The 25,889-nt window shown below is 40.9% G+C and overlaps 1 protein-coding gene and 1 pseudogene across 2 annotated transcripts; one reads left to right on the top strand and one right to left on the bottom strand.

Moving 5' to 3' along the window:
• Positions 1-628: 628 nt before the first annotated feature.
• On the bottom strand, positions 629-11,449 carry LOC119738574 (hepatocyte growth factor receptor-like). 2 transcript variants are annotated; one of them, XM_038213481.1, is made up of 10 exons: positions 11,261-11,349; positions 9,375-9,500; positions 8,295-8,497; positions 6,840-7,025; positions 6,324-6,407; positions 4,907-5,085; positions 4,469-4,578; positions 3,732-3,894; positions 3,196-3,332; positions 629-2,036 (listed from the first exon to the last, which is right to left on the bottom strand). In XM_038213481.1, the coding sequence occupies exons 3-10, from the start codon at positions 8,458-8,460 to the stop codon at positions 1,655-1,657; spliced, it is 1,407 nt and encodes a 468-aa protein (XP_038069409.1). In that variant the 5' UTR covers positions 8,461-8,497; positions 9,375-9,500; positions 11,261-11,349; the 3' UTR covers positions 629-1,654. The 2 variants fall into 2 exon arrangements, with proteins under 2 accessions (XP_038069409.1, XP_038069408.1); XM_038213480.1 differs by lacking the exon at positions 9,375-9,500 and having other exon boundaries at positions 11,261-11,449.
• On the top strand, positions 11,245-25,416 carry LOC119738575 (annotated as a pseudogene).
• The last annotated feature ends 473 nt before the right edge of the window (positions 25,417-25,889 follow it).

Here is a 25,889-nt window from a genome sequence, read left to right as displayed (position 1 = left end):
AAGACGGGAGCGAGAAGCAGCCCACTCGCCCTACCGTTGAACAGGCCAAACCTCCCCACCAACTCTGCCGCCAAATCTCGCTCCACCGTCTGCAACTTTTTCTCGGTAGCGAAGGACAAACATACTACCGTTTCCTTTAATTCGTTGACCAGGTATTACATTGGTTCTTGGTCGTCAATGTATAGTGACAGTTACACCAAAACTGGATATGTTAACTTTAGCAGTGACAGTCTGATGACTTGTGTGAAATTATCAATCAAATTGTAACCCATTTCATCGCGGACACGTAAACTTTGCATTCGAAATATTCCGTGGATACACACACGGGTGACGGTGCGGTGTGCGTGCATGATCGATATCGCGTATCGCGCGACACGGCGCGCGTAAAAAGAACACACAGAGGGCGCTAGACCACTAAACAAATGACATTTTTGCAAAAACCGTTTCTCAGGATCGGAGGTATATATGTGGATGTTGATCATCAGTGGAGGCGGGGGGGGGGGGCATTAGGGCAATCCCTCCACCCACTGTCTTGAATGTCTTCCTTCGCTTCCCCAAGAAATTTAAACCAAACAAGAGAGAGAAAGGAAAAATTGTGGTAAAAAATGGGAAAAAAGAAACAAAAGAGTGGAGGTCAACATTTTACTGTACATTGTGTTTTTAACGATTATTATATTGAGTCACGATATAGATTGCTATTTTTGTAAAAGATCATGATCCTGGGCTACAAGATCTTTCTCAATTCAATGAGTACTAAACCGCAAAGTTTACCCTGGTCCATATTTTCAAACAGATAATTAGTGAGTTTCGTTAACTTACAGTTTGACAGGACTAATCCTGATTGTTGATATGATCCGAGAGGATTTCATGCCCGATAATGATTATAAACATGACGCTCAATGATCTTAGACAATATCGGCAAAACACAGATGGGTTGGTAGTTTGCCAAATCATTCGTGTAGGCTCCACTTTTAAAAGTGAGAACGAGCCCGTGCTCTCTTCCAGTTGTCAGGGACAATGCCGGCTCTAAAGCTACAATTACAGAATATTACATTTTGTCATAGGAGCAATACTAAAATCCAAATAATCCATGCAGTTTGTCAAAATTCTGATTACAATTATCCCAGTCCGGACGATTTCCCAACACTAATAAGGTGTTGATTAAAATCTTCAGCAATTTCAGCAGCATCACTTTTAGTAGACGAATCAGCAGTTCTTTTGCTTAGCCTTGGGCAAACATATCATAACTGATTTGACAGTAGTGTTCCACCGTGGGTCTGGCCCATCATGCGACTCAAATATAGGGCTATAAATATCATACATAACTAATTTATCAAATCCTCTCAAATTTGAAATTGAGGATAAAATTGAAACATAGAAAGGAAACGAATGTTCGGTATAGGCCTTATTATCATATAAAAACTGATTTAGCTGATTACAACTCGACAATTATAGAGTGCGCCAGGCAATTATTTTTACCTTTGCATATATTCTTGTATTCATCATCGTGCATTATGTACCTTATTAACATTTATTTATGAAGGCCTATATTAGTACTATTCAGCCACAAGGACGTATATAACAAGCCACTTTTAATAAGGTGTACCAAATAATCAAGGCCTGGGCTCATACATCATGGTGTCAGAGCAAGCAATCAGACGGACGAGCTACTTTGCTGGTAGCAATCCGCTTCCCTTCTGTAATCACCGCCGTCCGGCTTTCCTACCCCACTCTTCAAGACTTCCATCGAAAAGCGATCGTCAACGCGACCACTCCCCCCTGCTGACGCCCCCTGCAAACCCCGACAAGCAGCGGATGGCGAACGATCCTTCCCCGAAATGGCGCTTCCAGACACCATTTGAGGAGGAACACCAGGAACATTCAGCGAGCATGGTCCATGGACGGGCTTCGCACACGACGGAGCAATGCCCTGCGCGTTGCCGTGGGTCACGAGTGGTTCCAGCTCCTGGACTATTTGACCGAAGGACCATCGCTTCTTCGCGGAGTCTAGCCAGCAGTGTCGCATGATGGCAGATCTAGACAAGACCGAAGAAAGTTAAACACCCATGTCAGTTCAGACTGGTGTGTCAGAGTCGATCAGATCCAATAACATCAGGAGCGACTCAGCAGTCGACCCAGAGTGTAATGCTATTTAAATTTCAGACGAGCAAACTTTGTTTTTACTCTGGAGTCGTTTCGAACGAATGTAGCAGGCTTTTGTGTGAAGTCACTCCTAATTTTTCAAATCTTAGAAATAGTTTGGTTCATCGCGAATGCCAGCCTGAAATAGATGTTATTATTTTGACAAGGTTATAGAGCTCGAACTGTTACCGAGGGCGGATCCGGGGGGAGGCAACGGGGGCCATCCCCCGGCCCTGAAAAGAAAAGAAACCAATTTGTTTTTTTCTTTAAAGTGGCGTCGTAATAAAGACAGGCACTTTTTCCTCCAAAATATTTGGTTAAAGTGGTCAGAAATAGCCTCAGATCGCACCACAGAGCATCTAGAATCCCAAAAAATTCGGGACCTTTAAGCGGGCCCCTGACCCCACGCAATAATTTGTGGGACCCACTTTTTCGAGGAACAAAAAATGTTTGGGCCCCCAAAATGATTGTATTATATATCCGCCCTTGACTGCTACTTTCGTTTTTGATGGCAATTGTTAAACTGCATTAAAGGGAAAATACAACATTTGCAAACATCAAAAAATAAAACTACCAAATCATTTTGAAATACCTTGCTGGGCTGTTAGTGAATGACAGTGTAAAGCATCCTGTAAAATCATGGCACCTGGTATACTGTCAATTTCAAGAAAAGTGGTATTTTTGTATCAATTTCCAACGCTGATCGGCCGATCAGCGTTGGAAAAAACTGGCTTTTTCAAATACTGACCCCAATTGACCATCGCACTTGTTTGCAATCGATTACACACCTATGAACGGGTACAAGCCAGCTAGACTGGTTCCCTGACCTTACAATTCCCAAATGTATGTAAACTGCTCTGTTTCTTCTTAAATGGAGTCAGGGAACCAGACTACAGGAAAATGATTGTTTTTCTTGGTTTTTATAGCATTTTCGAACCCAAAACCTCAAAAAGTCAGTATAACTATATTTGCTATATATTTCCAACCCCCCAATTCCATCCATTTCTGAAAATTACAGCAAAACAGGAGTAGACCTAAATATTGTTAACTTACATCTTTGTAGGGCAAAACCTAGGTGGGTTCATACGCTTGCCTTGCCTTAGATACGAGTGCACGTCCCTGTTGTGAATATCAGGGTAGGGCGTTCGACCACGAGAAAACAGCTCCCACAGAAGTACCCCATAGGACCACTGTGGAAGACATTTGAAAATAGTTAGAAATTCGATATATCGTATAAAATGTGGCACGACAGACAACTTTTTTTTGTAAATTGGTTCAATATTTTAAACACTGTGACAAAATCGGAATTCTGGGTCATTCTTTCCCGAAATAAAAAGAGAAAAAAGAAGAAGAAGGGACCGTTATCTTATTCACAATTGAGTTGAGCCGCAAGTTTATTTTGCCCACCATTGGTATATCAAACAGTAGGAACAACAAACAAAGACCTACGGCCGATATTTATATAATAGGATATTTCTAAAACAAGAAGGAAATGAAAACGTTTAACACAACTTTATGAAACTTTCAACGAGCAATATTGATGAGTAAGAAAATTCCATTGTAGGCCTATATAAAATATATTAACTTACCACATCCGTTTTGGTGTTATACACCTTACGTTCCATTGACTCTGGTGCCATCCATTTGATGGGTAACTTGGCCTGTTTCTCCCCGCTGGTGTAGTAATCGGACTCGTCCAGATCTCTGGACAAGCCGAAATCCGCTATCTTTGCGACAAGCTTGTCATCGACCCTTAAATAAGGAGATATATTTGGCTTTATTCCGATCCTGCGTATCTAACTGAATATAGTGGAGGTTTGGCACATTTTGTGAGAAGTATGCCGGTCGATGTCAAAATCAATATACACGAGCAAACCGCTCTTTTCCTCACTGACAGTGAGGAAACGAGCGGTTTGTATAGAACTTTGAACAAGTCAAATTTAGTATTTTTCTCTCAAAACTCTGATCTTTTGGACTGATAATTTGGTAAGTGGTCAATGTAATATCACCCCTTTTTCTCCATTGAGACGTTTCTTCTTGGTGAAAAAAGGGGCAGAATGAAACAAACACAACAATTCAATCAAATATCCTATAGAGAGGTCCATGATATAACAAATGAAAGCTTATTTCATTCCCATGTAGTTAACTCAAAATGTCAGTTTTGCCACAACAGGCTCATTTTTGCAGAGCGGGTCACATCCACATGCAAGCCACAAGAGGTGTCATGACCATGTTATTATTTACACCGTTTGTATCACTCGTTAACTTATATTTAGGGGGGAAAGAAACGTTAAAGCTTGATGCCCGGAAAACTTCATGATCTTACAGGCAGTTTCTCGCAGCTAAATCCCTGTGGACGAACTGTTGTTCTTCGAGGTACTCCATACCCAGGGCCACGTGATAGGCAAACATGGTAAGCTGCGTGTGACTCAAGTTCTATAGAAAAACAGGGAAAGTGTGTACACTAATTATGCTAATACAATGTAAAAGTAAACGCCAAAACGCTAACATTGTTACCGTATGTATGCTACTTTTTCAAAATTGTGATTGGTTATTCTAATGTTCTTTGAGAACCGCCAAGAAATCTGGACTGTGTTAAATTGTGACTACCACAGCCTAAATTATATCTTTCGACTTAAGCTTTGGATCAGTTTAGCTTTAGAATCACGTCGTACGTGTACTTATTCTTTATCTGTACAAGTTTTAAATGAGTGCAGTTTTGCTCGTGGATGTTAAAAATCAAGGGGGGAACAGATCTACGTACCTGTTTTTGCTTCACTAAGAAAAATTTCAGGTCACCGTTCGCCATAAAGGGAAGCACAATGAGTGGCTGACCCGATCGATCAAAGGTCAAGCCAAGCAGCTTCAGTACGTTGGGATGATTGAAGCTCTTCATCAACAGTCCTTCCTTCAGGAATTGGACGATTCTGGAAGGATCCGCATCTGCGTTTGAATAAGCCATAATTTTTGAGCGAGTGTATAAATTACGTCATTATTTTTTATGAGTTCCAACACCAAGACAAATCCCGTTTAGTTAACTAAAAAATATCCGCATTCGCTCTTGAATAAGGTCTGTAATACAGAGCTCAAAGTCACACGGCAAGCTTCATGGATCCTCGTACGGCCCGCCTATACGTTCATTACATTGGGTTGCCCTTTCTCAATCTTTACTTTTTGGTAGAATGATTTAGATTTCTTACCGTAATCAACAAAAAACACTTATGTTGGGATTTTGTTTTGGGTATTCTTGAAGTAAACTTGAAAACAAAACTCACTTGGAGATAGATAAAAACATATTTCATTTACGACATTTCCACATCCGGCATTGTCGTTCCTAGGTCTCATTTCTCTTACGTTTGTTTTTATATCGTCTACGCGCATGAGAACGAACCTAACCTTGCGAACATTTAGCTACCTACTGCCGATGGATTCTATATTTATGAGGTTGGCTCGAGCAGTTCATGGATTTGATTTCTTTCTTAAATACTAATGATTCCTTTGAGTTTATTCACACAACTTGAAAACCTTAAAATAATTCTTGGTTTTCTATTTCACTTTCCGTTTTCATCTAATGACCAGCACAAATTTCAGAAATTCTGATCTACGTGAACTGATTCAGGGGTGTACATCCGTAAGTTGCACCATTTACCAGTCCGCATTATTTTAGATTTTCAGAAGTGAGAGGTATTTTTTTTGGTACGATATTTCTCTTTAAAGAGAAAGTTTTATTAGTTTCCATAAATTGATATGCTAGTAACAGTTTCACAAAGGCCTTTCGAGGTTATTTTCTTAAGAAGTCAATGAACCAAAATAATTGCAAATTCTACACCTTTTAAGCGTTAAGTTTCCCATTCAAGGGTCCAGATAGCGCGCCACCATGGGTGAACTTTCAGGCTCTATAGAAGATTCATTGCAGATACTTTCACTAAATGGTTGATCAAAACAGGTCATCCGAAAGTATGTATGGAGCACTTTTAGTATGGTTGCATCAGAAAAAGTAGTAAATAAGCTTTCCACCAAAACCTTCTGAATAAATCATGGATTAGGCGTCCAAAACGTCGTTGAAGCCTGGGCTGACACCAGACTTTTCGCTCGGATCCGGCAAATTGGTTGGAAAAAATGAACTGACAGTTCAAAATAATGCATGAGCCTATTAAGTTGGACAAGAAATTGGCACACACCTTCAACCGTCTTAACGGCCACAATGCTTCGTTCTCCGGCTGACCAATTATTGAAGACGGCTCGATAAACTGTCCCAAAAGCACCTGAAAACGTGAGCAACAGTGACAGTTGGGGTAACTTTCCATGCATGATCAAAACACGGAAATGATAAACACAATCAGAATTATTTAATTATTTAATAATATTGCCACGGGTAGATCCAATTCAAGAGTTGGCACACCCAATATTGTGTCAGAAGTAGCTGAATAACTGCATCAGTGAAAAGTGGGAAGGAGGGGGGGGGGGCTGACTTCATTTGACAATAGGTTTTTTTCTCTCCTCGTTGTCCTTTTCTTTTTAGTGTCCATAAAGGGAAAGGGGATCAGAAGACTACAACATCGATTTATACACATTACTTTTCTTCAATCCTCTGGTTTAACGGTGTTTAAACATCTTCTTTTGGGGGGGGGAGGGGCTTGGGGCACGCCCCTGTTGGCCTCTCAGCATATATACGCCAGTGTTCCTAATATGTTTACCCTGCCCAAGTTCATCCTCCATTTGTAACTGGCTGAACTTGATCTGTACATCATCGGCGGCGATGCTGATTCCATCGTCAAGGACGATGGTCTGAGGTTCCGGATGTGGTTGCTGGACGTTGGCGGCGCTTGTCCCCAGAGTTGGGCCAGTCGGCTCTAGTTGTTGCCCATTCGACGCTTTATTCACTGTAATATATGATCATCGTTCAGACAATGAGTTTTCAATTTTTTTTTTTTTAACAAACAAGAAACCTACACTGTTTTCAATTTGGTGCGTCTGCAACCCTCTGCCAAGTGTACTTAATTTCGTGCACAATGAACCCACCCTGCCAGAGCCGAATTATTGTCTCGCATGGCAGCCAATAATTCAACTTTTATGAAAAAATAATTAAGAACTAAAAGTCGTAGGATTTTATCCCTCGATAACTCATTCAATAGTGAATAACTTTGATACTGCTAGAAAAAGAGCAATTCAAAATAAACGAATCTATTTTTATTGCAGTCACTATGGAGGGCGCTGTTTGGTTTGGGCAAACTCTTAACCCATTATTTACCCCAAACCTAATAGCGCCTTCGCATTCGCGTTGTAAATGGTTATTTTCGGTAACTTTATAGATGGAGCAAACACTGCATAAAGAGACAAGGAAAAGCTTTGAATTAAATTTCCTCGTTCAAATGAAATAAGATCGATTGGTTTTCCTTCTGTGATAAGATTCCGGTTTCATTTCTGAAAAATAAATATCCACAAAACAAAATGTCACGCAAAGTGGCCTGTGTCAGGATGTCACTGTTTATTTATTTCGTCATACGTTTTTATTATTTCAAAATGACTTCCTTGTCAGATTGTATAGGCCTCACTTGTACAACGAAAAACCTCAGTTTTGATTGGTAGGTCAAGGGCGCCAATAATAAGTTTATTTAATTTGAGCTGGTAAAGCTCAGCTACGAAATAGCTGATCACACTAAAAACCGATGTATTTTTGTTTTAATTTCAAGTGCAACTCTTGGTTATTGACTTGTTATTTTGTCCTTTCTTTCCTTTGTAAATACGAAAAGTGGGGAGTCAGTCAGTCAGTCGGGGAGTCGGAGAGTCAGTCAGTCGGGGAGTCGGAGAGTCAGTCAGTCGGGGAGTCGGGGAGTCGGGGAGTCGGGGAGTCAGCCAGTCGGGGAGTCGGGGAGTCAGTCAGTCGGGGAGTCGGGGAGTCAGTCAGCCAGCCGGGGAGTCGGGGAGTAGTCAGTCGGGGAGTTGGGGAGTCAGTCAGCCAGCCGGGAGTCGGGGAGTCAGTCAGTCGGGGAGTTGGGGAGTCAGTCAGCCAGCCGGGGAGTCGGGGAGTCAGTCAGTCGGGGAGTTGGGGGGGGGGGGAGTCAGCCAGCCGGGGAGTCAGTCAGCCAATCAGTCGGGAAGTCAGTCAGTAAGTCAGTCAGTGACTCTAAAGGACCAGCAAAAGACATCACCTCTGTGCATTGCTCTGATGCGAATTAACAGCATAATCTCGTAGTAACTCTTCAGCACAAGATTGACTCTGTAATATTTGGCCAGGAGAACAGCTACGACTGCCACAAAGAGAAGCCCTTGGAGCGCAATGATGCAGACAAGGACCCCCGCTGTAGCTTGGTCCATCTTGAAAGCTAATTCGATTCCTTGGCGAATCTGTGATCTGCAATCCAGTAAATTTCGCTGCAGTAGTGTATTTGGCGTACAACTTGGGAGGGGAGTAGGACGGTCTTCTTGTCCGCAGGGGTACGTATAACAGGTTTTCACCCATGGGCGTCGCCAGGATTTTTTTTCCTAGGGGGAAGCATAGTTTTCCCCAAAAATCCTTGTACTTTCACTAGCATATTCTCAATTTATCATTTTATCTAGGGTGGGCGGGGGACATTTGCCCACCCCACCCCCATTGACACCCCTGCAGACGCCCGTTTTGTGAAATGTGTATTAAATTAACAGCAAATATGACTCCACATTTCTTTCTTTTTTTCCTTTGCTTTTCGGGGGGGGGGGGGGGGTAAGCGACCCCCTCCCTCCCTCGCGACACGCATGTTTTCATCCTCTAAAAAATCTTTGTTTTATTTTCCTCAAATGAGCGGGGGAAACAAGAGAGCACAAGTCTCAAGGGGCGACCCCTCCCCCTCCAGTCAAGACACTGTTTTGCTCACCCTGCAACGTACAGTAAACTCGCTTGAGGCTGATCAGGGAGTAGAATGCGCAAGAGAGGGAGAAAGACACTTGAAGGCATATTATGTGCACGAATGTTCCTCTGGATTATTGTATTCATAACAATACTTCAAAGGAATGTGTCCGTCCTTCTTAAAAGCCCTCCAGCAATGTATCAATGTTTTAAAATGTCAAATTTTCATAAAGCTTTGGTTTCAAACGATCGCTCAAGAAAAAGTAGTAAAATCTCTTCCTTCCATCACAATGATCCGTGGCTTCGTTAGCACGCTACATTTTTTTTATAACGATGAACTTTTAGTATTATTTCCGAATATTTAAAATAAAATAACGTACCCTTTATATAAACACAATCAACTTACTAGGATTCTGAGTCCAATCGACAGCTCGCCGTTCTCGTTCTGAGTCGTATCTCCGAGAAAAGCAGATTGAATTTAGAGAACTCCAAGGAAGATCGTGATCGATGGTGAAGTGCCGCGTGAATGCAGCTATATCACGCGCGAGAGCAAACGAAATGAAATAATAATTCCTGAATGTTCCTGGTTGGTGGCCTCAGTACATAAATTATATGTATCGACGTAATCTGGTTCGCATGATTAGAATAACAGACATATCCGATGATCAGCTTTTTCATTGTCATGCACTTGTTAGCCTGATCTCCGTGTGTGGGTTTGAATATCGGAAACGACTGTTTTTTCCTTGCTGCCTTGACTGAATGCTGTCCTGTCAAGGGGCGGATCCAGGACAAAATGGGGGGGGGTTTCATCAGCGAAAAAAATCTGAAATGTACACAGGGTTTTTTTCTCCGGACACTTGGCCTCCACAAATCAATAAGGGGGGGGGGGGGCTTGTTCCATACTTTCAATGGATGCGCTGTTCAAATCCGACGATTATTTACACTATACTACAGAATATAGTGTACATATATATACCCCATAACCAAGCTGGCTCTGTCCGCATTTTGTGCACAGGCGGACGTTATTACCAGTAGGAGCAGGGGGGGGGGGGGGGTCGCATCATTTTTAATAAATTTATATGAAAAAAAACAATTGTTGACAGAGCTGGGGGGTTTTACCCCCAACCCGATCCTGTGCCTGTCTGTAAACAACAGCTTTTTACGTATATGCACATCTTGTTATTGAATGTTGAAATTCAAATCGTTTTACTTTTATCATCCTGTCGTCATATCGACGCTAATCGTTCTTTTCAGTGCTTGTTCAGGACTTCACAATCGTTGAACTAACAGTGCCATCTGAGACCAACTTTGAAAAAAGCCATTCCTATAAGTGCCGTTAATACACCAATCTTGTCCGTGACATTTATAACTCAAATGGGCTTCAACTGCACATGCATAGCTATTGAAGTAGGAAGTCGAGGTTCAGTTACCCCAACCAAACAAGAAATCAACAAATCTATCACTCGCCTCTCCAAAATAGCTCTGGTGTCTTTTTTTGTAATATTCTACTCCAAATAATTATACAACAGTCTGGATCGACAGAGTGGATGAATGATCCCTCTAGTCTTTCTTCTGAACTTCATGACCAGTTCCAGTTCCCTTGATCAATTTTTCGTTCATTAAATTGTGTATCTTTAATCGATTCGTGTTTTTTTCCTCTTAAATAATGGGTTTCCAGTTCTATTGCCTTGCCTTACCGTCTTCTCACTTTGCTATTCAATTAATCCTGTGATTGTGACATTTATGACCTAGGCTTTCGGTACACATGCATGTCTTGTTTTGTTAATAAAGACACGAATTATAGTACTAACTGAAACACTTGGTTAAATAATATGTCACGCGATGCTAAGTATAATTTCTTTTCAATTGAGTTGCTGGCAGTGTTGTCTTCTGGGAGTAGTCTTCAATCGTTCCTTGATATTCTTATCTTCCTATGACGTTATTTAATAATTGTTTCTTGTTCTAAATTTTACCTTTTCTTTGTGACTGTTTTCGTAACTATATCATTTTACTTTTATAACGTAAATAAAGCTTGGGGATTATTCCCTCATAATATAGGACGTTCGTTTTAAGAGTTTCTGAACCGGGGCCTAATATCTAAACGTTATCTTTGTATTGCTGGAATGCAGCTTCACTCAGGCATAACCATGCCATGAACCAGGAAGTAGGAGAAAGTAAATACAGACAGTGTAGAATTGTATGATTTGACGGCTAGCATTTTCAATGTCACTTCTATAAGTATGCATCATGTATATACATCATGAGGACCGTGAAGGAATTAATGTTACTTACATGACCCAAATTGGAAAGTATTTTCTTCTATAGCTTGCCCAGTGACAGCCTGGATGAGTTGATGCTTGTATCTGGAGCCTGCTACACATCCACAGTAAGTTTAACCCTTTTGAAAAACAAGTACATACGTGTAACTCTCCGAGTTTAGGCGCATGCGACGTCGACGGTTTGTTGCCGTGTACCGGACAAAACTGCACGGCCCATTTGGAGGCCCTACTACATGCATTCACAATTGTTTTTCTCCTTTGTGGCGTAACACCAGTTTGAAATAATACAGGGGCGGATCCAGGAATTGTTGCAGGTGGGTTTGATCAGCAAATCAATGCTGAAATGTAGACGGGGGGGGGGGGGGGGGGGGGGGGGCTCGTACCATACTTTCAATGGACCGCTGTTCAAATCCGACGATTATTAACACTATAATACAGAATATATAGTGTAGAAATACCCCTGTAACCCAGCTGGCTTTGTCCGATTTTCGTGCACAGACGGATATTATTACCACAATAATTTTGATGGTGTCGGAGCCGGGGGGGGGGGGGGGTGTAACATTATTTGTATTTCTATGAACAAAAAAATTGAGTCAGAGCAGTGGGGGTTCGAGACCCCCCCCCCCACCACACCCACCCCCCCCACCCCTCTTTATCCGCGCCTGCTATAGTAGGTAATAAGGTGGTCAGACGAATGCTTAACAGCTATCTTTCAAACAGCTTATTAATCTCTAAATGTAAAATAGTGAAAAACCATTACATTTAGAGACTAGGTTTTTAGTTTTACGCTGCATTGGTTATTTTTTAACTTAAAGTGGCTTTTTAAATTTTGCTGGTCCCAGAGAGCCAGCTAAATGTCCTCCTTGTGCCCATCTTACGGACTGATTCTCTGAATGTCACTTATGAATTAGACTGGTTGTGGACTGGTGGAGAGGCTGGGCAGTGCTATCATATAGGATTACCCGGGGCTAAATCTGGTAAATTGTGTAGGCCACATGCATGCATGAAAACACTTTGTGCGCAAGAATTGTGCGCTCAGTGACCAGCTTTATACTTGTGTTGGAATTAACTTGAAGTAGCTTTTCACTTTTGTGATCATTGTCACATTGTACTTCAGAATTTTGCTGGTAGCCTCGAGCAAGCAGTCATCGCTGTGAAGATGGAAACGGATTGGCTTTTCGTTCTCGCTGTTTATGTCGTCCCACCAGCAGCAGCATGCTTACTCTTCCTATTGCTCTTCCTAGTGGTCAAGTATTACAGACAGACACTCAGGATGAAGAGCAACAACGAGGTTCTTCTTTTAACGCAGATCAGAGCTCTCTACAAAGGTTTGTCTTGTATTTCCTTTTGCATGCTTTACACCATTATTTGAACCGTCGAAGTTCTATTGTATATATTCCAATCTGTTTCTTGCAGGAATCTATAATGACGCTTAAAAATCGAATTGTTCAAGTTCTCGATAAAAAGTCATAAAACAAGTGAGAGATTTGTGTCTAACTCAGTAATTGTGGCAAAGCTTTTGCAAAGAATATTCCTCAATCTTAAAACATCCTAGTAAGTTTTAACCAGCAAGTGACATTTTCAGCTGTAAAGTCGTTTTCATTTGTTTAGGTTAGATATCTTATAAACGACCACGCATCCTGCGTCCCAAAAAAACTACAGTTTCGACAAATATATTATTATTCTCAAACCACACCCCAAAAAACATATTTTCTCTTTTAGAATAAGAGTATGTTAAAAATACCAAGATTCGAGAGAGAACTAAATATACAAAAATCTTTATTCCTTCCTTGGCTAAACAACATGAACCTCTAGCACATCAATACATGCGGAGACTAGGCAATGGTTGCTTATATACAAATACAACATCGTTTGTGGGGGAAATAGTCAAAACTAATGACCCCAAGGTACGGTGTTGAATGATTGAGACTATCTCCCGAGGCGCCCAATCATCCAACACTACCGGGAGGCTAGTTTTACTACACCACTCCAAGCAGTCAATATTTGTGAATTATGTTTCACCACGCCATGTAAGGTGTATGGTTTACAACAATGTAATATCCATTCGGTTACATTTTACAAGTCTTCCTCCGAGTTTCGAAAAATGGACAAGTGTTTGTGCCCAAAATCAAATCATGAAAAACAGGTGTGTTCAATCCAAGGCACCATTTATAACATGATTCCAAACGTTTTCTGTCAGTGCAGATATATTTCAGTAACAAGTGATATGTCCCTTGGTACATCCTTCGATTGCATGGACAATTATAATAATGGACAACAATATTAATATATATTTTTTTTATAATCATCAATCAAAATGTATTTATAGACACGAACTACATCATGTGGTAAGACAGTACGGTGCAGATATAATATTAGCAGTAACTGATACACCCTTCGACTGCATGCAAGTGTAAACAATTAGGCCTATACTCATCATAATGTATATTTCAGACACGAACTACAGTACATGTTCACTGTTTGTCTATTTAGGAAGATCCAAATTAGCTATAGATCCATTTCGTATATTTTGTGCTATTTTGACGCCAGTACAAATATTGACTGCTTTGAGTGATGTAGTAAAACAAGCCTCCCGAGGTGATCCATGCATTGGCGACAACCCCCCCATGAAACCTTGTCGCCCCCCCCCAGTCGCCCCCCCCCCCTCCCACTGAGATTTTGAGTTTCTAAAAAAATATCATTGATCTACATGACCCCCCTCCCATGAGATGTCCCAGCACCCCCCCCCCCCCCCCCCCCCATAGCAACCACGACCAGCCGCGACTCCATGGGCGCGAGCGAGTTCCCAGATCGCGCAAGGCATGATGGGAAATAACATGGCGCAGAAAGATCTTCGCTCGTACCCCCGCCTTGCAAACAGGACGCTGGGAAGGGCTGACGAATTAACGCCCTGATTGGATAGATTTTGCGTGACATGTGACCGGCAAGGCGTCACGGCCACGACCCTGCAAGGTTTGAAACGGCCGTTAAGACTGAGTCATTCGTCATTCTTTTATTCTCATTCATAAATGCGGCGCCCCTTTTTTTGTTGAAAAGGATAATAGTGTAGGAAAATCTGTAAAACTTATCTGTTTTGTAAATTTTCAACCCCCGTTAGTTGCTCAGGCTCCGTTTCGAATTCACGAAGGGTCGAAATGCATATCATTCCACGCTCAAAATGTGTCCACATGGTCCGCAATGAAAAAGAAATCACATCCGTTATGGTGTGTGTACATTGCTATGGAAAACTTTCCGGTGTCACGGTCTCACTTCTCCGGCATGCTAGCTTCTCCGCAGAGGGAAATTTCGTCTCAACACGCATGCGCAAATTGCGCAGTAGTGTACATTTCGCCAACTTTATTTGTGTGCTGAATTCTTTTGGGTTGTACTGGTGAACGTGATATTTGAGTGTACAAATGTATACATTACAAGGTACCAGTCGAATCCAGAATTTTCGTGGCGCACGCAACTCCCAATACATGTAAAAACGTGAAGGATACACATTTATTTTAAACCATTGGTTGCAAAAATAAAGACAACCACGAGCGAGCAAGGAACACACCTTGCACAGACCAAGGAGTTCGTTCTTAATTATTCCTCCATGAACACACACACAAACGACGCTGGGAACACAAATCAGAGTAATTGCGCAAGACCATGGAATGACAGGGAATGACCATACTCCTCTCAAGCTTGACCCACAGGAAGTGTTACATAACACATTCTTGGGTGTCTCTCACTGTGTTATGGACTTGGTAGACTCCATAACACAGCCCGAGGAAAAGTAAGCACAGCGGACACATGAGCATGTATCGTGCTTATGTAACGTGCACTGTAACGTGCTCAATTATCCGCCGCATTCACCCGGAGAATCCAGCACGCCGGAGAAGTGAGACCGTGACACTGGATAGTATTTGCGCGCATTGGCTAACCGCGGTCTACAGCTGCAGCCAGATGCTTTATACATAGGTCATGATAAATTACCCAGAATGTCATCCCCACTTCGAGGGATTCTGTGAAGCTCATCTGCCCTTCCAGCGCCCTGTTTGCAGGGCGGGGGGTACGAGCGAAAGCAAGATCTCGTACCAATGGGAACGAGGTTGCCATTGGGAACGAGGTTGAGCCACGACCGCCTTTATGCATCTCGTGGAGCTAATCATTTATTCATTATTTTCAAGTAATATGAATCATGCATGTATATATATGCGGATATTATGAACCATGAATTCACGCTCTGATTGGTTGGATTTTGCGTGACCTGCGCGTCACACGGTCATGACTCTGCAAGGTTTGAAACGGCCGTTAAGACTGATTCATTCCTCTTTTATTCCAGTTTAGAGATTTTTTTTTTTGAAAAGCGTAATAATGTAGGAAATTCTGTAAAACTTATCTGTGTTGTGAATTGAGAATTCCCGTCATTTGCTTTGGCTCCGTTTCGAATCACGAACGGTCGGATTGCATTATGCGACGCTGAAAGTTTCCTCCACATGGTCCGCATTGAAACAGAAATCACATCCCATCACATCTATGGGAAGTTTTCGGATAGCATTTGCGCACATTGTCTAACTGCGCTCTTAAACAGCTGTAGCCAGATTCTTCTTCTTCTTCTTCTTCCTTCTTAGTGCTGCCTTCATGTGGTTGAAGATGAACGCACTGCGTTATACATAGGTCATATAATTATAGGCCACTTCCTTGAAAAGATTCTGTGAAGCTCATCAGAGTATGGCCAGCGTCCTGTTTGCAGGGCGGGGGTACAAGCGAACCGGGGCGCTATACGTCTGGGTATAGCTACGCAGGACTTGACTAAAGGCTAGTCCCATACGCACACGGTGTCTCGTCTGTACGTTGAGTTGCAAGTCAGGTTCTTGGACTTTATTTTCCCTTGAAAAAAATCCTCCAAAACCACATATTGGTAAAAGAAAAATGTTCCAAATGACTATAAACAGACCTTTTTAAGAGAAAAAAAAGAAGTAAAGAAGAAGAAATTAAAATAGCATCCTCTGGGAATCGAACTTACACCATCGGATTTGTAATCCAATGTGGTATCCATGACAGTGACTCGATCGATGAGGTAGTAGCATAATTCTATATAGTAGCACGCGTGTGGTATGGAAAAATAAATCGCGTCCCGTCCAAGGGGCTCTCAAAAGTGGTAAAAACGCGCCCTCTTGTTTTGGCGCACGGAGCCCATAGTACGTGTGGCCGTGCACAGCAAGATAGCAAAAATATCGAATGCCATGTGACTCGCTCTCGGCCAATCAAGATACAGAATCTGTGGGTGAGGTGTTATAAGAAGGGGTTAGAATGAGACCGAATTGGGCAAAATATAAGATGAAGGGATTTATAGCGAGGGGATCGCAAATTGGTTCTTATGTTTCATCCCAAAAAAATCATAGATAAGACTCAAAAACTCTGACCCAGCACACTAGATAGTTCATGTACATGTAGCTCGTATTATGTCAATCTTCTTGTGAAACAATCAGAAACAGAATACATGCGCCATTTTATAACACCGCAATCATTTATGGTATGCAACTTGAGCCCGTGAATAAATATTGAGCATTGAGCACAATTTGCCGTATTTCAACCAAGTCCTAAGCTCGGGATATCAAACGAGGTTTCTTTTTGTTATACCACACTTTCCAGAGATCATTTTTGAGTCCGTGGATCGGAGTCAACTTCTCTCCCCAGCCGCTATAAAGAAACGCAGCCGAATTGCATCACAGCGTCGAAAACGAACGGCACGACCGAGTGCTATCGTCCTGAACGAGAACATCAGCATTGTTCCCGATGACTTAAAGATCAGGTTCGATCAGTTGAGCATGGGAAAAGTGCTCGGACATGGTGAGCCAGCAAACCAATTTAAAATCTTTTGTGTAATTTCTGACAGGATTTTGTTTTGTGATGAGGCAAATTTCAAAAGATACATTGTCTTGGGCCTTTCAAGAGGATGTGCATCAAGTTGCCGATCTTGGGAGTGGTGACGGGGTTGAGCCCCCCCCCCCCCTTCCCCCGCTCCCGTTCAGCAGCTGACTATATTATATACTATAGGTTTCCCGGCCAATTTCCTAAAATGTTAATTCACTTCTGAAAATCGGTCATTCATTTTCGTCTGAATTTGAGAATCTCTCTGAACACGCGTTTCATTTGCGCTACCAGAGCATTCGATTGCATTTCGGTTCATTCAACTATGTAGTTGGGCAGCGCCTTTCGTTTATATCCATTCAGATTCGCTGATAAGACTTCTTTTATGCTTTTAGAGGGCGATTTCAAACATTCACCATTCTATTTCAATTTTAGATTAATGCCATTGGCACGAGATACAATTAGGGGTTTCTTTTTTATTAACCGTCAGTCAAATTAGCTGTACCTGAAATCAATTAGAAAAGGTATGCTTGCGTAAATGAAAGCACAGGTAACGTAATTGGTCGTCTGTATCTCAATACCGAATGCACGGACAATGAAAACGATTGAAGTTTCGTTGAATTGAACTTGGATTAAAGACGTGCATTCAAATTCAGACGAACTGAATGACCGATTTCCAGAATGGAATGAACATTTCAGGAAATTGGCTGGGAAAACCTATACTAAAATGGAGCCAAAAAATAATTAATGGAAAACTAAAGTTCCTAAACTTTTGTATTAGAATGCAGGAGAAAGCATCGTAGATTTCAACATGTTTTCGGGGGGGGGGATACGCACGACTCCCCTCAGCCTTCATAACACTCTTCCCCCCCCCCTCGTTTCTGGAAAGCTAGATCCGCCCTTTGAAGTTTTTTAGACTTGTAGATTCCAGATCTTTCGATAAAATAGTGACAAGCTCGTTCATCGAGGAACCCTTTTGCGGAAAATACTTCTCTGATTCCAAGAAGTATGCTGAAATACATAATATACTTGTGTAAGAAACAGGAATATTTGGACAAAAAAGGGTTTGATGAAACGATCCAAGCAAAGGTTCCGGGTTTGATTGGAACTACGATGTTCAGCCTAACAACATTGCAGAACATAAGAACTTGCTACAACTTGAAAATTCAACTATTTAAAGTTCCTATCTCTTAACAGGTGCTTTTGGCCGAGTCTACCAAGCAGTGCTCACAGATTCCTCCCCTAGCGACGTGCAGAGCACAGTGGCAGTCAAAACTGTACAAGGTATAGGCCCTACCACTTCCAAAAGTCTGGTTAAACGATTAGGCCTTTAAGGATCATGTCCCACTAGCCCACTTTGAATCAATTCAGTCAATCAGTTTTGTTTATTCACTTTGGAAAACTTTCAAAAGCTGGATCTTATGCCAAAAAAAGGCTTCGGTTTCTGGTATGGAGCTTGCCCCAAAAGTGGTGAGGCGACGCGACTTTTTTTTTTTTTTTTACTTGTTTTTTCCTTCAAATGTCGGCTGATGACTGCAAATGGTGCCCGACTAAATTTAGTGCAAAATATATGGGAGCCCAGAGAAGCCACATAAAGCTTATACTCATCATAACCCCATCTAAATCACGTTAAAATTGTGCAGCAGCAGCATTCCAGTCAAACCACTGAGTTGGGCGGTTTTGAGACATCATTTTGTATTGAACAAAAAAAACGTTTGAATTTTGCCGACGCGCATGGCTACGGCGACGCGCGTATACCAGAAACCGGAGCCTTTTTTCTTGGTCTTATATTGATCTGGTTTTCAGATCGTTTAACGTTTATCTATAACCCCATATTTTTGTCAGTATTGATTGATTATGTTTGAAATAGTGCTTGAATTTTTTATTAATTTGGAATAAGTGTGTGCTTGCCCGTTTTTAAACACTATTATGTTTAAGACCGGTTTAGACCACACAAAAAAGGTCTCCGGTTTCTAGTATGGAGCTTGCCCCAAAAGTGGTGCCTCAACGCGGTTTGTTTTGTCCCCCTACTCTTTTCCCCCTACTTTAAATGTCGGCTGATGTTAATGTTGCAGATGACGCTTCTACACCCTAAAACTATCAAAAATATCCATCAGAGTGGAGCTTGAAATGACCTCAGTAAGGCCATAAGGCTTGAGAATTCTGCACCCACTTACGATCTCGACCGACACGAATATTCTTCCGGAAATTTGGAAAAATCAGAAAAAAAACGGTCTAGTCAGACCACAACGACATCATACATGTATATGTGCTGCCCAGGCTGGTCATTAGTCTGCTCCCTTACACATTGTGCCAATTAAAAAGCGTTTACAGGTTCAAGATACACGATCATCACTCCATCAGTCTGGCTTCCGAACGCACAATCACAAAATTTCACACCGTCTGCAAAAGGTGCCCGACTAAATTTAGTGCAAAATGTATGGGAGCCCAGAGAGGCCACATAAAGCTCATACTCGATCTAAAAAACATCTACTCCAACTAAAACACGTCCAAATTGTGCAGCAGCAGGATTCCAGTCAAACCAGTGAGTTTGGCGGTTTTGAGACATCATCTTACATTGAAAAAAAAAAACGTTTTAATTTTGCAGACGCGCATGGCTACGGCGACGCGCGAACTGACCAAAAATCCGGACCCTTTTTTTGGCCTTACCCAAACTGGTCTTAAACATATTGTTGAATACGGCCAAGCACATTTATTCCCATTTATAAATACCTTTTCGGTCAAATAGACCAAACAAATCAAAAAAATATAAATTTCCAATGATTTCGTTAAGCAAGTTTATTTCATGTGTTTTGAAAACACCCCTCTATATCTATGTTAAGATATTTGCATCTCGCGAGAAGTCGTTAAACTCCTTATACGGAGATTGGCGCGTGCGAGTGGCGCACAAAACACAGCTGTGCCGGTACGGTGTCATGTGAATTTAGGACTATAAAATACTGACACATTGGTTGTATTGTGCATGCATAACCGAGGATTGTGAACGTTAAACCAAAAAAATGGTAAAATGGACCAGAGTCAAAATTTCATGTGACAATGGAAAGTGTTTAAGACCAGCTAGCCGGTGTTTTATCAATCTTTTAAGACCGACCACGTGACGGCCTTTGGCCAATAGGAATGGGTACACTGTCTTAGGCATTTGTGAATGTCATACAATAACTGGGTTTTTTTTTACAAATAAATAGGATGTGTCATCTGTACTAAAGAGAGCAAATTATGTTTTTCACCAATATTCCCTAGAAATGGTTCATATTTCTTTCCAGATACAAGTGACCCCTATAAAATCATCAAATTTCTGGAGGAAGGATTAATTATGAAAACCTTCGATCATCCCAACGTACTGGGGCTGTTGGGATTGACCTTTGACCCGAAGGAGCAGCCACTCATCGTGATTCCATTCATGGCAAACGGTGATCTCAAGACTTTCTTAATGAAGCAAAAGCAGGTATATTTGTTGTACTCATCGACTTAGTTTTACATCCTAACATTTTTATTTCTTTTGAATTTGTCCTAATTTTACATCGTTCGTATTATTGCTGTTATTGGAGATCATAACATTTTTCGATTTCCTTTCTTTGTTTAATGGCAGAGAGTGAGCAACTCACAGCTGATACAGTTCGCTTATCACGTGGCCCTTGGAATGGAATATCTGGGTCGGCAGAGGTTCGTCCACAGAGATTTGGCGGCTAGAAACTGCATGTGAGTATTAATTATTGAGTGGTCGGTGCGGTGTTTAGAGTTGTTCTGATGATTGTTCTTTGTTGGCTTTTCCGCAAAGTTACGGAAAAGCCTTTGTTTGTGTTCCTATCTTTTTTTGTTACTTCCATCCCACAATCCCATAGACTTTGTAAACGTCTTTATTAGTAAATGTGTGCACTGATGAGTTACGTAATACTGACGTAATCACATGTCATGATACGCCATCTTAAAGATGCACATTTAAAAAAACCTATATCTAGAGAAACATAGGTCCGATTAGGTTTAAACTTTGCATATACATAGTCAAGGACGGGGATGTGACGTTGCATGCCTTAAAACCTTTTATCTAGAGCACAAGTGCGATTGGGTTAAAACGAGGTATGTACTTAGACGTGGATGTGTTATAAGTAAAACTTAGGATGACGTTATAATGACGTTATCATGGGTCATGATATCTCCTTTTACAGGTGCATATAATTCCCAGAACTTCTAAAGAACTACAAGATTTGCCAAAACAGCCAATGTTCCATGGAACTATGTTCGTGACATAAACTCGTAAAAAAATCATCATAAAGCAGAAAAGCCCTATGCTCTGTTATCGATCAGACATAGATCTATTGTTTTTGGGTTTTTTTGGCTTTTCCGCTTCAAGCAGAAGCCTTTGTTTTTGTTCTCATTTGGTTGGCTTTTCGCTCAAAAGCGGAAAATCTTTTGTTTTTGTTCTTCCCTTTTTAAGCTCTGGCAGATCTAGCTTCTACATGTCACTTGGTGGTCTGTTTGTTTGGTGGTCCGTCTGTCGGTCTGTCAGTCAGTCTGTCGGTCTTGTTGTCTGTCTGTCTGTAGACCTATATACTCGTCTACATTAATACCTGGGGGGGGGGAGGTCAATGTACGTAATATGGCCATCCAGTAGGACTCTCGGTCAAGGATCGTATTATGTGAGAAATTCCTTAATTGCTCCATGCCTTAAATCGATATGTTATAAGCAGTGTGATCCGGGAGGTTGAAATGTCTTACGATGGGGATAGACTTGTTACCAGTTTTGCCACATTTCTTAATGTCAGAGCACGTGTTGGTTAAGCGGGTGTACAAAGTCATAATATAATCGAAATTCAGTGAAATTGGATGCAAAACAAATCAAACATGTTTGCTTTCATCCGGTCGCCTGGTAAACGGTCAATCGGTCCAATCAGCCGGGCTGCATGTAGGTCTGATCGCGATCGCAGAGCAGTGCCTCAGATCAACGCCCCCTTATTGTGTCCGCCGAAAGGCTAATGCTTCATATCCTCCTCTGCATGCAGGGTCGATAATAGACTCGTAGTTAAGATCGCGGACTTTGGTCTGTCGCGTGATCTGGACGAGTCCGATTACTACACCAGCGGGGACAAACAGGCCAAGTTACCCATCAAATGGATGGCACCAGAGTCAATGGAACGCAGGAAGTACAGCTCCAAAACTGATGTGGTGAGTTTCAAATCAAACATTTTATAAGGGTTCCGTGCACAAGTACCCCATCAACGGCTCAACGGTATAAAAAGGGAGAGCTGGTGGGAGACCATGGGAAAGGCATTCGAACGCATTGCCGATAACGCCTGACAAATAGGACAAAATTAGTCGTGCGTACTTCGCGCGACATACGCGCGTGAACTTGGGCCACGTTTTGGCGCTGTGAACGTAAACATTTTTCTTGTTCGGGATAGCCTAGTCTGGTTCCCCGTCCCCACTGTACTGTGGACTTCAAATATGGGGGCAGGTCAACCTCGTACCCAGTGCTTACTTTATTTCCAACTCGTTTCCAATAGTAAGCCATATTTTAAGGGTGGACCAGTCTATCAAAAGTGGTCAAAAAGCGCCCTCTCTATAGTTCGCGCACAGAGCCCATTGTTTCCATTACAGGCAAAATGATAATTTTATGTTTTCTTTTAGTCTACTCTAATTTTTTTTCTAAGTTTTAAAAAAGTGTGTTTACAAACACACTTTTCATGCTCCGAATTAAAAATAGAATATTTTGAATGTGCTGTTCTTCTGGCAGTGGTCGTACGGTGTACTTCTGTGGGAAATATTTTCGCGAGGAAAGAAGCCCTATCCTAGCATCAACAACAAGGATATTACCCGTATCTCAAGGAGGGTGGGCGGATGAGTCCACCCACGTTCTGCCCGATAAAGATGTAAGATTTTTTTGTTATAAAATTGTACCCATTTAAAACCAATTCATCGTCTTAACATCAAAGAATCTGTTGCCGAGTCAAGCCTGATACATTATCTCATAGAGCTAGGACCCAAGGAGTTCGAACTCCGAGTCCAAGACTTCATAAGTAAAAGGATGGTCGCCGCGCTCGAAGCGTAACAACAATAGAAAGCTTCTGGCGGCCAGCTTGCTACACTAATCTCTACACAATAGAGATCCGTGCTCAGTAATGCTATAGAAGAAAGAGTTTGCCTTGCTTTGTAGACACTATAGTACCATGATAAATACGCATGCGCAGTTGTCATACATCGCCAAAAATGAATAATCACTGAAACAATAATTTCATGACGAACAAAATGCTCTCTACTTTGAGTATGAATCTTTATACCAGTTAAAATGTCCGAAAAGACATGATAACGCCGGTTTTCTGAAAAAAATATCTAATTATCGGAACAGATAGTGCTTTCAAGGATCAACAACTGCACAGCGATAACTTGAATTCAACTCACATCTTACAACTGCGCAGTTGTTAAAACCTATCTTGTCCTAAAATATCTTTTTCAAAAAAGAGCAACGACATGACATGACTTATTATACAGCATATAGGGAGGTTGTTGGTTACCAACTAAAACGGCGGCGACGATCATCGTCAGCTTGATTTTGATTTGATTGATATTGATTTGATTTCATCGATTTTGTTATAGTATTCAAACTTCATTAATACAATTAATAATCATATAATTTACATGCTTTGCTCTACACTGTACACTTTATTGAACTTATTTATCGAACCTTCTTCAACCCCTTCATATAATTAAAACTTCTTTTTTATTATTTATAAATCTTTTTTTTTTATTGTAAGACTGTAATTTTTGTTTATTTATTCAACTATTTATTTAAAGAATTAGAAATGCAATATTTACCTACTTATTTAATTAATTAATTAATTAATTAGGCTAAATTGCCAACTTGTCTAATTATTTATTTATCTAGTTGAAGTACAATGTATATATTAATTTGTTTATTCATTTAATTTACCTAGTAATTGATTTTTTTTTTTTTTTGCTTTTGATTTGTTTGTCTAATAATTATATAATTTACCAACCTTTTTCTTAACTTAATGTAACTTTATTTAACTTTTTTTTGTATAGTTAAAACTTCTTTTTATATTTATTGCTTGTTGTTTTCACGTTTGCCAGTCAGTTTGGAGAACCCCTAGATAGAAACAATGTTTCTTTTGGGCAATCCTTCGGGAGCTGAATGGTATTTTGTTTTTGTTTGTTTGTTTATGTATCTAAAGCTTTTGTTTTTTTGTGTTGTAACTTTAGTCATTTGTTTACATGTATTTGTTGATTTATTCCTGAGAAATAAAATAGTATGGTATGGTATAGTCTAGCTTGCAGTCACGCGATGAATGGTCCGGGCTTGCGGTCACAGTGTTGTAGCTATGGACGTGCCCGAGGGATTGGAATGTTAATGGTCAAAATATAAATCGCACAAGAGTTCTGACTCCCTGAGTCCCAGCTTTTTGATTATCTCGGATGTCAAGGTGGCAGGTTTAATCCCATGCATGGTTAATTAGACGCCTTGTAGCTTGTATTCGGTATGACATATCTCTTGCAATGTTAGAAAATAACTCTTGCTACTTCCAAATTACCGGTGGGAAAACTACGGTCATCAGACTGTTATACAAAAAAATTGGAGAAATTTATAAATAAAAAGAGTTTGATTTTTTTTTTCCAGATCGAAAATTATGCAGGATTGTTGGAAGGATTCGTCCAAGATGCGTTGTTCTTTCGGGCAAATAGTTGAAAGGTTGGAAGATTTGATGACAAGTGAACCTGGCAGTTCTGCATCGAGTGTTCCGCCAATCAGTCCTTGCTGTCCTCAAGACGCAGACGCGGAGGCTGGCAGCGAAGATGACCAGAATAACGACCAAAATACGGAAATCAAACACACTTACTTTACCGGTGAGTGGTGCGGGAGCGCCGCGGCGGCGACGACCCTGGGGGAAACTTGCCAGGGGGAAGATATTGGTGAAAGCACCGACCAAGGTAGCTATCTGATCCCGATGAAAACTATGCAAAGAGACGGAGAGGAAGACATGGAAATCATTTGTTGAGGCCGAAGAGAAGAAGAACAGATATGGAATGTGGCATTGCAAATGACGGGTATCAGGCTGTGACAAAACTGTTTAATTTCTGTTGGTCAGATGGATTCATTTGTCCTATTCATACAAAGGGTCCCAAGAATTACCCTGGAAGTTAGAGGTGTAAATGTATTAAGTTCTGTTGGTAAGTTTAGATTGTTTTCAGAAATCGTTTAGATCATTTGGCAAAAGATATTTTATCAGATAATCAAACAGGCTTTAAATCAGGACGTAGTACAATCGACATTATGTCCATTAGTGCAAAAGTGTCGCAGTCAAAAGAACAAATTATATGTCTGTTTTGTCGATTTTAAAAGTGCATTTGATTATGTTGATTGTAACTTTTTGTGGTGGAAATTAATGAATTTTGGTCTCAGTACAAAATCTCTCAACATTTTGGAAAGAATGTATAAATCTGTAAAATGTTGTGTGAAGTTAAAATATGGTCTTACTCAATGTACTCTTTTTTCAGTGTACGATGGGTGTTCAGCAAGGTGCAGTATTAAGCCTACTGCTATATTCTTTATTTTTGAATGATATTGAAACTGAGCTAGAGAGAGCCCCTTTTCATGGTGTAAAACTTGGTACTAGAAATATGAATTTATTGATGATATGATTATTTTGTCTGACACATTATTATTAGGGATTTCATTGCTGATTCAGAGTCATTTTGTAAGACGTGTAGACTGATTGTAAATGTTAACAAAACAAAAGTCATTA

Source organism: Patiria miniata, unplaced genomic scaffold (assembly GCF_015706575.1).
Source record: "Patiria miniata isolate m_02_andy unplaced genomic scaffold, ASM1570657v1 HiC_scaffold_3, whole genome shotgun sequence".
Classification (NCBI taxonomy): Eukaryota; Metazoa; Echinodermata; class Asteroidea; order Valvatida; family Asterinidae; genus Patiria; species Patiria miniata.
The sequence above is the reverse complement of the archived record's forward strand: the minus strand, read 5'-3'. Positions and strand labels throughout refer to the sequence as shown.